General features: G+C 45.6%; 6 protein-coding genes across 6 annotated transcripts; 4 read left to right on the top strand and 2 right to left on the bottom strand.

The window, feature by feature from the left end:
- Nucleotides 1–65: 65 nt before the first annotated feature.
- Nucleotides 66–1264, bottom strand: N7496_002274 (NAD(P)-dependent alcohol dehydrogenase; the record flags this gene model as incomplete). The annotated part of the gene is made up of 3 exons (XM_056695205.1): nt 66–1004; nt 1065–1190; nt 1262–1264. 3 exons carry the CDS (start codon nt 1262–1264, stop codon nt 66–68), a joined length of 1068 nt encoding a protein of 355 aa, XP_056557417.1.
- Nucleotides 1265–2165: 901 nt separating this feature from the next.
- N7496_002275 (uncharacterized protein) lies at nt 2166–4154 on the top strand (the record flags this gene model as incomplete). The annotated part of the gene is made up of 9 exons (XM_056695206.1): nt 2166–2241; nt 2297–2356; nt 2410–2603; nt 2668–2827; nt 2879–3039; nt 3093–3429; nt 3490–3706; nt 3762–3893; nt 3947–4154. The coding sequence occupies 9 exons, from the start codon at nt 2166–2168 to the stop codon at nt 4152–4154; spliced, it is 1545 nt and encodes a 514-aa protein (XP_056557418.1).
- Nucleotides 4155–5232: 1078 nt separating this feature from the next.
- On the top strand, nt 5233–6274 carry N7496_002276 (uncharacterized protein; the record flags this gene model as incomplete). Its single annotated transcript, XM_056695207.1, has 4 exons — nt 5233–5335; nt 5403–5513; nt 5563–5888; nt 5954–6274. 4 exons carry the CDS (start codon nt 5233–5235, stop codon nt 6272–6274), a joined length of 861 nt encoding a protein of 286 aa, XP_056557419.1.
- A 1158-nt stretch (nt 6275–7432) lies between these two features.
- Nucleotides 7433–8827, top strand: N7496_002277 (alpha/beta hydrolase family protein; the record flags this gene model as incomplete). Its single annotated transcript, XM_056695208.1, has 5 exons — nt 7433–7549; nt 7587–7843; nt 7891–8493; nt 8551–8683; nt 8738–8827. Coding segments are annotated over 5 exons (1200 nt in total), but the record flags the coding sequence as incomplete, so codon positions are not given.
- A 699-nt stretch (nt 8828–9526) lies between these two features.
- N7496_002278 (uncharacterized protein) lies at nt 9527–10818 on the bottom strand (the record flags this gene model as incomplete). The annotated part of the gene is made up of 7 exons (XM_056695209.1): nt 9527–9688; nt 9745–9944; nt 10001–10080; nt 10145–10308; nt 10358–10472; nt 10498–10592; nt 10648–10818. Coding segments are annotated over 7 exons (987 nt in total), but the record flags the coding sequence as incomplete, so codon positions are not given.
- A 635-nt stretch (nt 10819–11453) lies between these two features.
- Nucleotides 11454–12996, top strand: N7496_002279 (NAD(P)-dependent alcohol dehydrogenase; the record flags this gene model as incomplete). The annotated part of the gene is made up of 10 exons (XM_056695210.1): nt 11454–11537; nt 11592–11658; nt 11716–11765; nt 11834–11964; nt 12016–12162; nt 12216–12375; nt 12435–12650; nt 12703–12782; nt 12843–12928; nt 12977–12996. Coding segments are annotated over 10 exons (1041 nt in total), but the record flags the coding sequence as incomplete, so codon positions are not given.
- Nucleotides 12997–13312: the final 316 nt, after the last annotated feature.

Raw genomic sequence — 13312 nt, forward strand, 5'->3', positions numbered from 1 at the left:
GCTACTTATTTTCAGAATTTATGTGACTTTCTCTTCATTGCATTCCAGTGTATAGGATTATGTGTTTATTCTGGAACTCCACGAACCATATTCTTGACACCCTTGCCAGAAAGTGTAGCCGTCCAAGCTGATTCGATGTCTTCAAAATTGTACATTCTAGTAATCAGTTGTTTGACGGGAACCAGCCGATTTTCCAAAATATCCATTGCAACACGATAATCACCTTCGCTATGTCTGAAGGCGCCATGCATGTGGAGTTCCTTGATGCTGAACTGGAAGATCGGATAGTCGATGATGTGTTTCCCAATACCGGTTTGAACGAAATGCGCTCCCTTTCTAGCAACGAACACACATGCCATGGTTGATGATGCAGCGCCAGTTGCTTCAATCACGGCATCAGCTCCGAGACTGAGATTGAATTTCTCGATAATTTCAGCAGCCATGGCCTCGGGATCTGCCCCCTTGGTCGTTTTGAAGGTCTCACAGTCGAGGAAACCCTTGGCAAAACCGAGTTTGCTGTCCAATATATCCACAAGAACAATCTTGCGCGCACCGAAAACCTTAGCCACCGCTCCACAAACCAATCCGATTGTACCAGCACCGAAAATGACAAGGCTTTGACCGGGTTTTATACCGATCATCCGAACTGAATGAGCGGCCACCGCAAGGGGCTCTGCTAGAACCCCCTCTTCGAGACTCACATGTGGAGGAAGCTTGTAACAGAAGTCGGCAGGAACTTTGAAGAATTTTGTAAGAGTTCCGGGGTGTTCTGTTCCAGAGGCTGCGTATTTCATGTTCGGACAAAGGTTATACACTCCTTCGCGGCAGCGGATACAAACTCGACATGGATTGGCTGGTTCAATGGCCACATTATCCCCTACACTAAGGTTTTTAACCTCAGGTGACAGTGAGACGATTGTGCCCGATGCCTCATGTCCCAAGGGCAGGTAGTTCTTCTCGGACACGGGGTTTCCGTCAATGGCGCCGTCATCCCAGAAATGGACCTATACAGATCGTCAGCTTCAAAGCACTGGTTATCCGCTTTTGACTTCGGTCAGTCTTACATCACTGCCACACACCCCCCCAAATTTGATTCTGATGATGGCTTCGTTTTCCCCAGTAATTTTGGGAATTGGCGTGTCGATGATTTTAGACTTGCCAGGCCCAATGACCACTACGGCTGGGTTATTCTTCGACAAATAGTTAGTAATGAGAAAGAGAACTAAATTTGTATTTCAGAGAAAAAGGGGTTTATACGTACCATGATGATGTTTGTGACCCAGGGTAGAGAATTCAATATCTCAGTAACAGATTTACTAAGAGAAAACTACGAATTGAGCTTCAGTTGAGCGCTATATATTGTACCTTTGGCACCATGACAAGATATATACCCTGATTTGTGCGGATGGCGGCAACTCAAATCATGCGAATAGTTTTACTTTCATCGAATCCGTTTAATGGCCCAAAACCCCGCTACCCCCGTTCCAGGAAGGTGATCAAGATTTACTATTCAGTTGCAACCACCCGAATCTGAAGCCGTGATGTGCGCTCAGGCCGAATAGCATGGAATTTCAATACTAGCTCTAGAATAACCGAACAGAGTAAATGGTCCGGGTGTCAGTTCTGGGTCCCGCTAGCCGCTAGCCGCCTCCCATCTACTCTGCCGTCGAGAATGGACCGAGTAAAATTATGCATCATAGCTTAATGGACATAGGCTATATTCTGTGCAGAGATATACCAATGTCTCTGCACCGCTCGTCTATGTCTTCCGTTATATTCACAACTTATCGATGTTTTTGGAGCAGTTGATCCAGCAATATAAGCCGTAGTGGGTAGGCGGATGAGCAGCGGCACAGACAAGGAAAATAGCAGTACCCAAGTGGCGGAACGGACTTGAAGCAAGGGTTACGCAGTGGTATGAGCTTTAAGGTTTGGGTGGTCTAATGTCGGGCCCCATAGCCCGAATTAGCTCCGGGTAACCCCACAGTAATGATGCCACCCCCGCCGAGATATAGAATCTGGGGTAAGAGAGCAACTTGTCTTGAATCTGGGGTTTATAAAAGGCCTGACTGCCGACACAGTTGATATGATTCCGAAGGTCATCATCCCTAGCAGATTTTCACAACTTTATATCAAAGCTAAAAATTGAAAGATCCATCTCAAACATGAGCGGCACTGCGCAAACAACCGACTATCGTTTGATTCCAAACAATACCCACAAATGGTGGTTCCTTGATCCTTGTATGTTCAGGTATATCTTCGAGACATGATGCAATAAATTCACTGATACAAATAGGCCTGCGATGGAACATGTTACATTGCATGGGTCTCTGTGGCGCAATGTTCTTCAATGGATGTAAGTGATTCCATGTAGCCCTAATAAACACACAGAAGTTACTGAACTTGCAGACGATGGAAGCTTGTTCAATGGCCTTCAGTCTATATCTGAATGGACTGAATATTTCAATCACCCTAGCTCTACTATTCTCGGGCTCATGAACTCTGCTGGATTCTTACCAGGCTGCTTGGCAAGCTTTTTTGGGGATGCAATGCAGCACTTCTTCGGAAAACGTACTACGGTCTGGGTTAGCTCAGTCATTGCAGTAGGTAATCCCATGATATATTATCCATTTGCCAAAATTGAAGGAACTTTCTGACATTACGCAGCTGGTAGGCGTGATTGTGATATCTGTTTCAACATCCGTTGGCATGTTTTGTGGAGGTCGGGCGATTATGGGATTTGGAACATCCGCAGCTCTCGCTGTGGCCCCAGCACACCTACAGGAGATTGCGCATCCTCGTTATCGAGCACCAGTTAGCGCATTCTGTGAGTCTGTCTAACTATCAGCAAGGATAAGGACCTGATTTAATTCTATAGTCACTGCGATATACTACCTTGCTGCCATCATATCGTCCGCTGTTTGTCTTGGCTGCCTCGGAATTGTCGGCGAAATGGCTTGGCGCATTCCAGCTTGGCTCCAAGTATGCGGTCCCTCTGTGACTCTGATTCTTACGGCAACTATGCCAGAATCTCCAAGGGTAAGGGCTCCCATTCGGCCGTACCCATTGCCTTTGCATTAACGAGATATTAGTGGCTTGTCAGGAATAGACGTCTGGAGGATGCACGTAAAGTTCTAGTCAAGTACCATGCCAATGGGTTAGAAGACGACCCTCTGGTTGACTATGAATTCCGCGAAATTTGCGCTGCGATCGAGGAGGAGCAAAACGCGAAGCAAATCAAGTACACTGACTTCCTACGGACACCAGGCAATCGTCACAGACTTATGATTCTTATTGTACAAGGTATTAGCATGAATTGGGTTGGAAACGGAATAATTTCGTACTATTTGTCTCCAATTCTTACATCCCTGGGCATTACATCGACAAGGGAACAGTTGACGATACTTACATGCCTCCATGTGTGGAACTGTGAGTACAAAAAACCCGACCCAGGGCTATCCTAATAGCTTAGTAAGCTAACCTTTTCAGTGATAATTGCAACATCAGCCTCTGTTTTCATTGATAAGGCCGGTCGACGCCCATTGTGGCTATCTGCAACAGCGGGTCAGCTTCTGAGTCTCGTAGCCGTGATGGGACTCTCGGCTGCTTACAGCCATGGTGTAGAGAAGGCTGGTGTTGCTGTCATCCCTTTCTTCTTCATATTTTATGGATCCTATGATATCGCATATTCGCCAATGTCTTACTCGTAAGTCAGAGCCGGAGCCAATGATCATCATATCCGAGACTAACGTTGGAATTAGCTATCCGGTCGAAATCCTGACATTCTCGATGAGAACCAAGGGAGCTGCAATTTATATTACCATAAGTACTCTGGCCGTTGCTCTGAACACTTGGGTGAATCCTATTGCCCTTGCCGCACTTGCATGGAAATAGTGAGTACATCTCCACAACCCAGTTTGAAAATATGTCTAACGCAGTTCCAAAGTTATGGAGTCTACATTGCTATCAATGCTGTCCTGATCGTTATAATCTACCTCGGCTTTCCGGAAACTAAAAATCGCACAATTGAAGAGGTCGCCATTATCTTTGATGGTGATCGTGCTATTGCTGAGGCTTACAATGCGAGCGGAGAGAACGGAGATGCCCGTTCTTCGTCTATCGAGATCAGAGAAGAGAGTGAAGCAAAGGAGTAAAGTGTGAAACAGTGACTTTGATGTGGATAAATTGCTGTGTGGAGATTCGATGGGATATGTCACCGGGCAGTAGCTCGTCACTGCCGCCTGAACTGCACTAGTATCTTACATCTACACTCATTCGTTGCCCTTTGCTTCTAGCGCGCTCAAACCCAGTATTTCTTCCTCACAATGCGATGATAATTCTAGTTGGTATATGCTTCAATCAATGAAGTAGCATTCAGCGGAACCGTTTCCCGAGAGTGTTTAGTATGCTACCGACTTAGACTGTACGTTTTTGGTCCACGGATGGAAACCACCGCAAGTTACAGTATAGAGGGTTTAGAAAATGAAATAATTACCCTTCTTAGACTTTTTATATGAAGTTCTTTTGGACTTCGAGACACTCTTCTTCCGAGTTATATGCCAATTTTGAATTCATTATTATACTACTATTTTTGTGTCTTCAATACCTCTTTGGATACCCTCTTTCGACATTAACTGGAAAGGGTAGATTCTACTCAGTCATTTAATGATATTATATTAACTATATTCCAAGTAATGCTTTTCTTCACTGGAAAATAAATGGGCGCGGTGGTATAGACTTATTTGTGCGAGTGTAGTAGTACTCAGTTTAGTTAAATTTGGGACAGGTGAAATAAACTCGTTTTTTATATTAAGATTTCGCGTACTTGAAGGCGATTTTCACAGTTCCACCTATGGAGGCATGTCGGTATCGTCAACTGTTCCCTTGTCGATGTAATGCCCAGGGATCTAAGAATTGGTGACAAATAGAAAGCTTATGCTAGCTTCGAGGGGTCAACAAAGCCGCGGTAATTCCCTCACCCCTCTGAACTTTAATATAATCCCTCTGTACTGTGTGACTAGATTTCCGCTAGCCGCTAACCGTCTTCTCACCATAATTTGAATTGACTACTGCCCGCCACCATTGGCATGGGCCTACAATGATGATTGCGTCATGGAGATTCCTTAAGTGTTGTCCTGCCCCAAAACTTGGATTGACTTAAAAGCCATGCACTGGATCTCCTGAATTCGAAGAAAAAAAAGTTGCTCAACCTCACCAAACCACTGCCCAAGAATGCCACACCAGGACTCCACACCACGAGAAGCTAAGCCTCGCCAAGGAGGTGCAGACAGACCACTGCTGGATCTCTTCTCCCTCCGAGGTCATACAATCATCAGTATGCTACCTCATTTCAAGCCATCTCGTCATCAATGTCGCCATAGAATTATACTCACCTTACCCAGTTTCCGGCGGCGGCGGTGGATTAGGGACGACGGTTGCCGATTCAGTCTTGGAGTGTGGTGGGAACGTTGTGTGTCTCGACTTGGCTCCAGAACCATCCCACGCGCCGTGGAGTGAGTTTCAAATCTGTGATCATGCCATTTACGGGCACTAACTGGCTAGAAACCCTACAATCTAAAGCATCTGATACAAAAGCTCAACTGATTTACCACCAGTGCGACGTGACAAGCAGTGAATCGGTTGTAGAAGTTTTCCTCAAGCTAAAGGGTGCCCTCGGAGCGCCTATTCGAGGTCTTGTTGCATGTGTTGGACAGTCAGACACGGGTCCTTCGATCGATTACCCCGCGTCAGACTTCCTACGGATTCTGAACATTAACATAATGGGAACATACATTGTTGCCCAGGCGACTGCAAGAGCAATGAAGGCAGAAAACGTAGACGGGGCTATGGTTCTTGTTGCAAGTATGAGCGGCTGGGTGGCAAACAAGGTATGATATTCCCGCCAAATTAACAGGTCTGCTTCCTTGACCCCCGCTGAAACGCAAGCTATCAGGGAGCAGATTCTTCGGCTTACAACACTGCTAAATGTGGAATCCATCAACTTGGTCGCTCTCTGGCATCAGAGTGGGGCTCCCGTGTAGATATGCCTTTGATTCGCGTCAACACAATCTCGCCCGGTTATATCAAAACGGCCGCTACTGTGGAGGCTTTGGCAAATCAAGGCATGGAGGAGCGATGGTCAGAGCAAAATATGCTTAACAGAATCAGCTTTCCTGATGAATTTCGCGGGCCAATCATGTTTCTTCTTAGTGACGCGAGCAGTTTCATGACTGCGGCTGACTTAACTGTTGATGGCGGCCACCGTTCTTGGTGAGGTCATTTGATTTTGGGAAAGCTATGCTTATGAGAATCAAACATACAATTTCGTCATTTAATTGATCAATTTATTCTATAACAGTATTCATCCATTGCTAATAGACAAAACTGCGTAATAAACCCTATGGTAGCTCTTTCGGGGGTTCTACTACATGACCACTTACTTTGTGAAGGGTTAATCTTGCAGGCTTAGATAACATTCAAAAGTCATATATCTAGCAGAAAGATAGTACTTACATAGGACTTTCTATGTATGATGGGACACAAATTATAAGACAGGGTCCAGACAAGATATATCACCAAGCTAATATTTCTCCACCTTTTTTACCAGGTTAAGGAGGATAGGGATGCCAAGAAAGGCAGAGATAGAGATATAGAGGAAGCAGTAGGCCAATGTGAGGGTGAATTGAGAGATATATTGTGGGATTGTGGGCATTACGGGCGTTTGGTACTATTTCGGGCTGATTTTCGGGCCGCTTTCTATGGCAATACGCCGTTTTCCTATGTACCTACTGTTTCATGCGCGGACTGGCGTTGGGATCGCACTTGCTTCCGCCGGAGGAAGCCCCTGCCTAGCCATTACGCCACTAGTTAGGCGGCAACAGGGTTAATAGAGTGTTGATTGATTGATTGATTGACCTTATTGGGAGACGGGCACTTCACTTATATTGTTATTTTTCGGCCGGGCCGTCATATTGGCTATTTATAATATCCCTGAAGGAGGGCTGGTAGCGTTACTAGTTTAGCCTCTATCGGTCGGTTCGGATGTTCGGCACCCTGGACAACTGATCGCTGAGTGAGAACATCCCACCGAATCATCAAATAAGCTGCCCTATCCAAAACCCTTCACTGTATCTATCGAGTAATTTATATGCACTATTAACAATCATACCGACTTTTGTACTGTAGGCAGCTCTGTACTATATAATCCAGTAATCCGTAAAACGGTCCTTCCGCGCCCATATCATGTTGCATTTCGCTGGTCGCCTGAGGATTTTAGTGCTTACGCCATCGGATTTTCGTGTGTCCGAATGTGCCATATACCGAGCGAGTGTTTGATCATTGATGACAGTTATATAAAGCATGAATTCATGTTGGATCTACGACCTCTTCAAAGCATCCTTTCTAGATTGCGCGTCGATCTTTGGGTATAATCATGTTAGAGACTCTTCCTTTCCATGTCCGTGAAAGCATGACTAAAGTGGCTCCTCATCACGAGTCAGTAGAAGCTTTGTGGTTAACGAAATGGAGAACTCCGGTATACTCCCAAACGGTATATTTACCCCAAACACAACTACTAACTAGACTAGTGCTCGAGAGGGATATACCCTTTTGTAGACTGCAAATTGGAAGATTTCGATCCCATTTTTGACGAGCTTATCAAGGTTCGTCACTCTGACTACAAAACGTGGCTATGTACTCATAATGGCCTCCAGCAAAAGCTTGTTGAGCCATACGACCCAGATACCTTGGCGGCACCATTTTTCCACCCTGCAAAAGCTTTGACAGAACAAGCTTTGAACGCAGAGCGGAGCGGCAACGTTGTCTTGGCATCAGAGTTGTATTTGTGAGTGTCCACAGAGCTTTGCTGGATGATGTCTGATTCCATTTTAGACGCGCAGCCGGAGTATATCGAATGGCACGTTTCCCGGTCGCAAGATCTCCAAAGACATTTGAAGCCTGGGAGCTGGGTAAGGAGGCATATTTGAAAGGTAGCCGCTACCTCAACCCAGCAAACATCGAGATCACCATTCCACATACACACAGGATCGACAGCGAAGGTCCAGAGATCAAATGCTACCTCCGAGTCCCCGAACACGCATCGCCGACCCAGCAAGTTCCAATTGTCATATTCATCTGTGGACTCGATGCATATCGAACGGACCATACGAACAGGACTTCAGAGCATGTAAAGCGTGGGTTCGCTTGTCTTAGTGTCGAGATACCAGGGACGGGTGACTCGCCAGCATTAAAGAATGATCCGCTCAGTCCTGAACGACAGTGGTCGAGTGTTCTTGATTGGATCCAGGAGCAAGAGATGTTTGATCGAAAAATGATCTGTGTTCGAGGCGTGAGTACTGGGGGTTATTATGCCATGCGTATTGCCCATACACACGCGGACCGACTCTTAGCAGTGGTGAGCCAAGGCGGTGGTAGCCATAGGATGTTCAGTTCTGAATGGATTAACGTGCAGAATAATATGGAATATCCTTATGCGTGAGTGCCTTTCTCTTGATAGCCTGTGAAGACTGTTAATCATTAACAACGTTCTAGACTTGTCGATGCACTTATGTACAAGTTTGGATATGATTCTGTTGACGAGTATAAGAGGACTGGGAAGGAGCGATTTTCCTTCTTAGAGAACGGCATATTTGACAATCCAAGCTGTCGGCTATTGTTGGTTAATGTGAGAAATTTGATCTTGTATGATGTGATATGAGACAAAGCTGACTTTGACCAGGGAATGCAAGATGAGATTTTGCCCATTGAAGATTCTATAATTCCTCTTGAATATGGAAACGTCAAGGAAGCACGGCAAGTTCTCTGCTTCTGTCTGCAGCCATCTTGCTTAAGAAGGAGGCCACTAACTCTGAAGTTACATTCCAGGTTTGTACAAGGTGCTTATCACATGGGGAACCCCGCTGGTGAGCGTATTATTTACGACTGGCTCGACCAATTTAAATAGATATTGAGAAGAAGTGGGGGCATTCATTATCGTGACATTGGATTGGCTTAAATCCATACCACCTTTTCTATTGTGTTTGTCTGGTAATATCTGGGTCCCTATATGGTAACTTGAGTACTTGGTTACACGCGCCTAGGGATAGCTCAACCTGTCCCTATTCTTTCGTTATTATCCTCCCTTTTTGATCTTAATCAATCATCGAAAAAGAGTTTAGGATAATGATTCCGAGAGTCTTACTAATACTTTTTGATAGGACTAACTATAGGGCTAATCTAGAAAAAAGGAGTTTTACGTAGATAGGGCCAGCGTATTACGTCTTATTAAGGCAGTTAAGTTAGTTAGTTATAGGTTATCCTTAGTCAGAGAGCAAGTTAGAGTGCTTAGTGAGTGGATCAGCCAGTTAGCTTAGGGGCGTGCTTAGTTCTACTTAGTGAGCAAAAGCGGCGAGGGGCTAAGCACTAAAACGGAAAAGGAAGGCTAAGGTGTGGCATAGGAACTCCGGATCTTTCAAAATGGCTCCAGAAGACCTGCCTTCTGTTCCTCCGGGGTGTTGAAGACATTTACTTCCCATGCTGGGTCAAAGGTATAGGGGATACCACCAAATCTGACGGCAACTTTGCCCAGGTCTGTTAGCAATTCGTGATCCTTATCGTCAAGATCAAAGGCTTGAAAGTTAGCCTCTATGCGAAGAGGTTTGACAGATTTGGGCAGGACTGAGAATCCACGCTGAATATCCCATGGATTAGCATCTCGATGGTTTTAGATATCAGATGCTTTCTCACCTTGATACTCCACGAGACTAGCACCTGTCCTGTTTGCCTTCCAGTCCTTGCTGCAATTTCCTGGACGACTGGGCTTCCAAGGACTTGATTACCTCCTCTTGAGGCATCGCCGCCAAACGGCATATATGCCGTTATATGAATGCCTTTGCTGTTACAATAATCAAGCAGATCTTGTTGATTCAATAGAGGATGAGCCTCAACTAGTACCTGTTAGCTATACCCAAGAAGATAGGAAGGCGTAAATTTAGGGTGATACCTTGGTTGACCGCAGGTACAACCCCCGTTCTATCAATCAATTTTTGAATGTGCCTAGGACTGAAGTTGCTCACACCAATACTAATGTCAAATATTAGAATGGGATAATTGGCAGCAATATCTGCACTCCCAGACGATTGCTCACCTCTTAGCCTTTCCTTGATTTTTCAATTCAATCATAGCGTTCCACGTGTCGACGAGACTTAGTTCCTTGTCAAGAAACATGTTTCCATCTTGAGATGGGGTCAAAGAGATCCCAGTCGCCGAATTGACATCTGGAACCGCTGCAAAATTGGCCGGCCAATGAATCTAACAGAGTCAGGTTCATCTTTGGCATTATTAGAATTCATTTTCTTACCAGATAAAGGTCAACGTAGTCAGCTCCAAGATCTTTCAGTGTTTGGTTCAGTGCCTTCTTCACATTTTCGGGGCGATGGTGGCTAGTAATAGTCAGGAATGGCCAAAACACAGGACTGGTTTAGGTGCTTGGCAACATACGAGTTCCAAGCCTTGCTGGTTATCCAGATATCTTCACGATTGTATCCAGGCTCGTGAGACAAAAGCTTCAACGCTTCGCCAACTTCTTCCTCATTCTAATTGGCTGTTAGGATTTCTCTCGTATGGATTCCGCAATGGTCTTAGCCTCACCTGATAGAATTGAGCACAATCGAAGTGTCTCATACCACACTTCCAGCCAGCTACAACAGCCTGAGTTACCTCATTTGGGGCAGAAAGGTAAGTTCCAAGGCCTATCGCTGGAATTTTCCGACCATCGTTCAGCTCGAACTTTCGCTGGTTTGTGGGGATCGCGGGGGCCATGTTTGACAATTGCTGAATCGGAAACTTGAATTCAAGATTGATTAATGTGGGAATCGGCTTTTTGAATATGTGTGAAACCTTCTTTCTGTTATTTCCAGTTACGTGAACGAATATTTGCTGTTGTGAACTCGCGGTAGCAAATACAACTTGACTACGGCCTGCGGGCGGCAGGGCGGTTAGGCGGGCCGTCAGGGTTACCAAGCTTCGTCCTTTCCTTATCCAAGTGCGGGGAGAATAGTGGGCCCAAAATCGGAGCATGCAATTGATGAAAATGAGTCAAATCCCTGCGGATGAGCGGGCTTAGACAAGATCCACAAACATCTGCCTGAGAGAGTCGAGCAAGCAATAGAAGATAGGTTATATCGAGTATGAGATAACCAGACTTATTTAGACTAGATTGATCCGTTTTACAAGTAACAATTCGCTCTGAAATTCTCTCCTCCGAATTGTAACTATTCACGCTTACCCTTTGCACATTCTGCGAGTCATGGAGGACCTAGAAATTCCCACTAATAATAATGCCTGTGTTATGACGGCATTGGGCAAACTGGAGATGGAAGAAAGACCCATTCCTGCCGATCCAGCCCCCTACGAGTAAGTTCTTCTTGCGTTAAACCATAGGGCTGTTTACTCAGTATTATCCTCATATTAGTGTTGTTGTCGCACCAAAGAAGACCGGATTATGCGGCTCGGATATGCATATTTTCCTCGAGGGGCGGGTATGTACCGAATTTTGCTAGTTGAGACGAAAATAAGCTCACATATTGCTCTAGGCTGGTGAATCGGTGTTTGACAAGCCCTTGATTCTTGGCCACGAAGCCGCAGGCGTCGTCGCAAAGGGTATGCGGATTCTTGCCATATCCTCGGTACCGTCTTCTCTACTAATGTTCCGAATAGTTGGCTCGCAGGTGACGAACCTGAAAATTGGTGACCGAGTTGCCATGGAGGTAAACTCTGACATCCGAAGAAGCTGAAAAGGTTCCTCCTCATCATACTGGTATTAACTCCTCAGCAGCCCGGTATTTGTTGCATGCGGTGCGAGTTCTGCAAAAGTGGCTCATACGGTCAATGCGGAGATTTCAAGTTTGCGGCAGCCGACGGATTTGACGGTACCCTACAGGGTTTTTTCTCTATTCCAGCTGACTTGTAAGGCCGCGACTCGAAATCTGAGAATCATTTTCTGACATGCCATTTTAGTTGCTACAAACTTCCAGAAAATGTTAGCATGGAGGAGGGTGCTCTAGTTGAGCCTCTGGCTGTCGCTGTGATGGCGGTTGAAAGCGTTGCTAAGATGCCGCATAACGCTAATGTCGCTGTCTTTGGAGCTGGTCCCGTTGGTCTTTTGTAAGGGGTGATTCCTGAAATCTGCACTAACATGCTAATATGCGACTCCACAGGACAATGGCGGTTGCTAAAGCACTTGGTGCTCGTCGTATCCTTGCAATTGATGTGCAACCCCATCGCCTAGACTTTGCTAAGGACTATGCGGCTACTGATATTCATGTTGCTCTTCCAAAGGAGGCTGGAGAGGACAACATGACATACGCGAAACGCCACGTTCGTCTCTTCCCAGCCCCCTTTCAGCCCCAATGCTTGATACTAATACTATTAAACAGGGAAAAGCAATCATGGAAAAGTTTGGATTTGGAGAACGCGGGGAAGGTATTGACCTCGTTGTTGAATGCTCCGGCGCCGAGGTGTGTGTCCAGACTGGCATATGGCTTGTAAAGCGCCGTGGAACATGCGTGCAAGTCGGCGCTGGTCCAGCCAATAATCTGATTCCCATGTCTATCTTTGTCAACAAGGAAGTTAGGTTGATCGGGAGTCTGCGTGTAAGCTTTTCCCATGACATTCATTTCCCTATGCGTTCTAATAAGACAATAGTATGGCCCAGGATGCTATACACTTGCAGTCGATCTGGTCCGGCAAGGTCGAATTAACCTGAAACCTCTCTTAACTCATCGGTACGGCTGCAATTGAGATCCAATCCTACGTCATAGGAGAAAGCTAAAATCCCCATTCAGATTCCCTTTCGCGGAAGCAAGTAAGGCATTCGAGACCACTAGCAAGGGCCGTGGGCCTGATGGAAAAATGGCTATAAAAACAATTAGTAAGTTATTTTCCTGCGGCAATGGAGGTAATTTACTCACCATTTTAGTCGATGGCCCCATCGTCTAAGGGGAAGAGTTAATGGATAGGATTTGTAGACAGCTAGTGAAGATCAAAGTAGGAGAATCAATCATCGTTATTCTTAATCTAGGAAATAATTTTCAGCCCAGAAATAGATTCATAGATTAGTTTTTGTGTGAAAACAATCAGAAATAGACGAATCAACTACTATGGGACCGAGCTGCAGAGCATAATCTCGACCTGCGGGGAGCGGGTAGGCGTTTGTGAGCGGAATCGAATGGTCGCCGAGAGTCTCCACTGCGGGGTGTTGTGCGTAGTCCGTGTTCTGGTTTACTTCCTACTCGAAGAGGTGATTGCGGAGGCT

This window comes from Penicillium cataractarum (genome assembly GCF_028827025.1).
Source record: "Penicillium cataractarum strain IBT 29864 chromosome Unknown utg000002l, whole genome shotgun sequence".
NCBI classification, from domain to species: domain Eukaryota; kingdom Fungi; phylum Ascomycota; class Eurotiomycetes; order Eurotiales; family Aspergillaceae; genus Penicillium; species Penicillium cataractarum.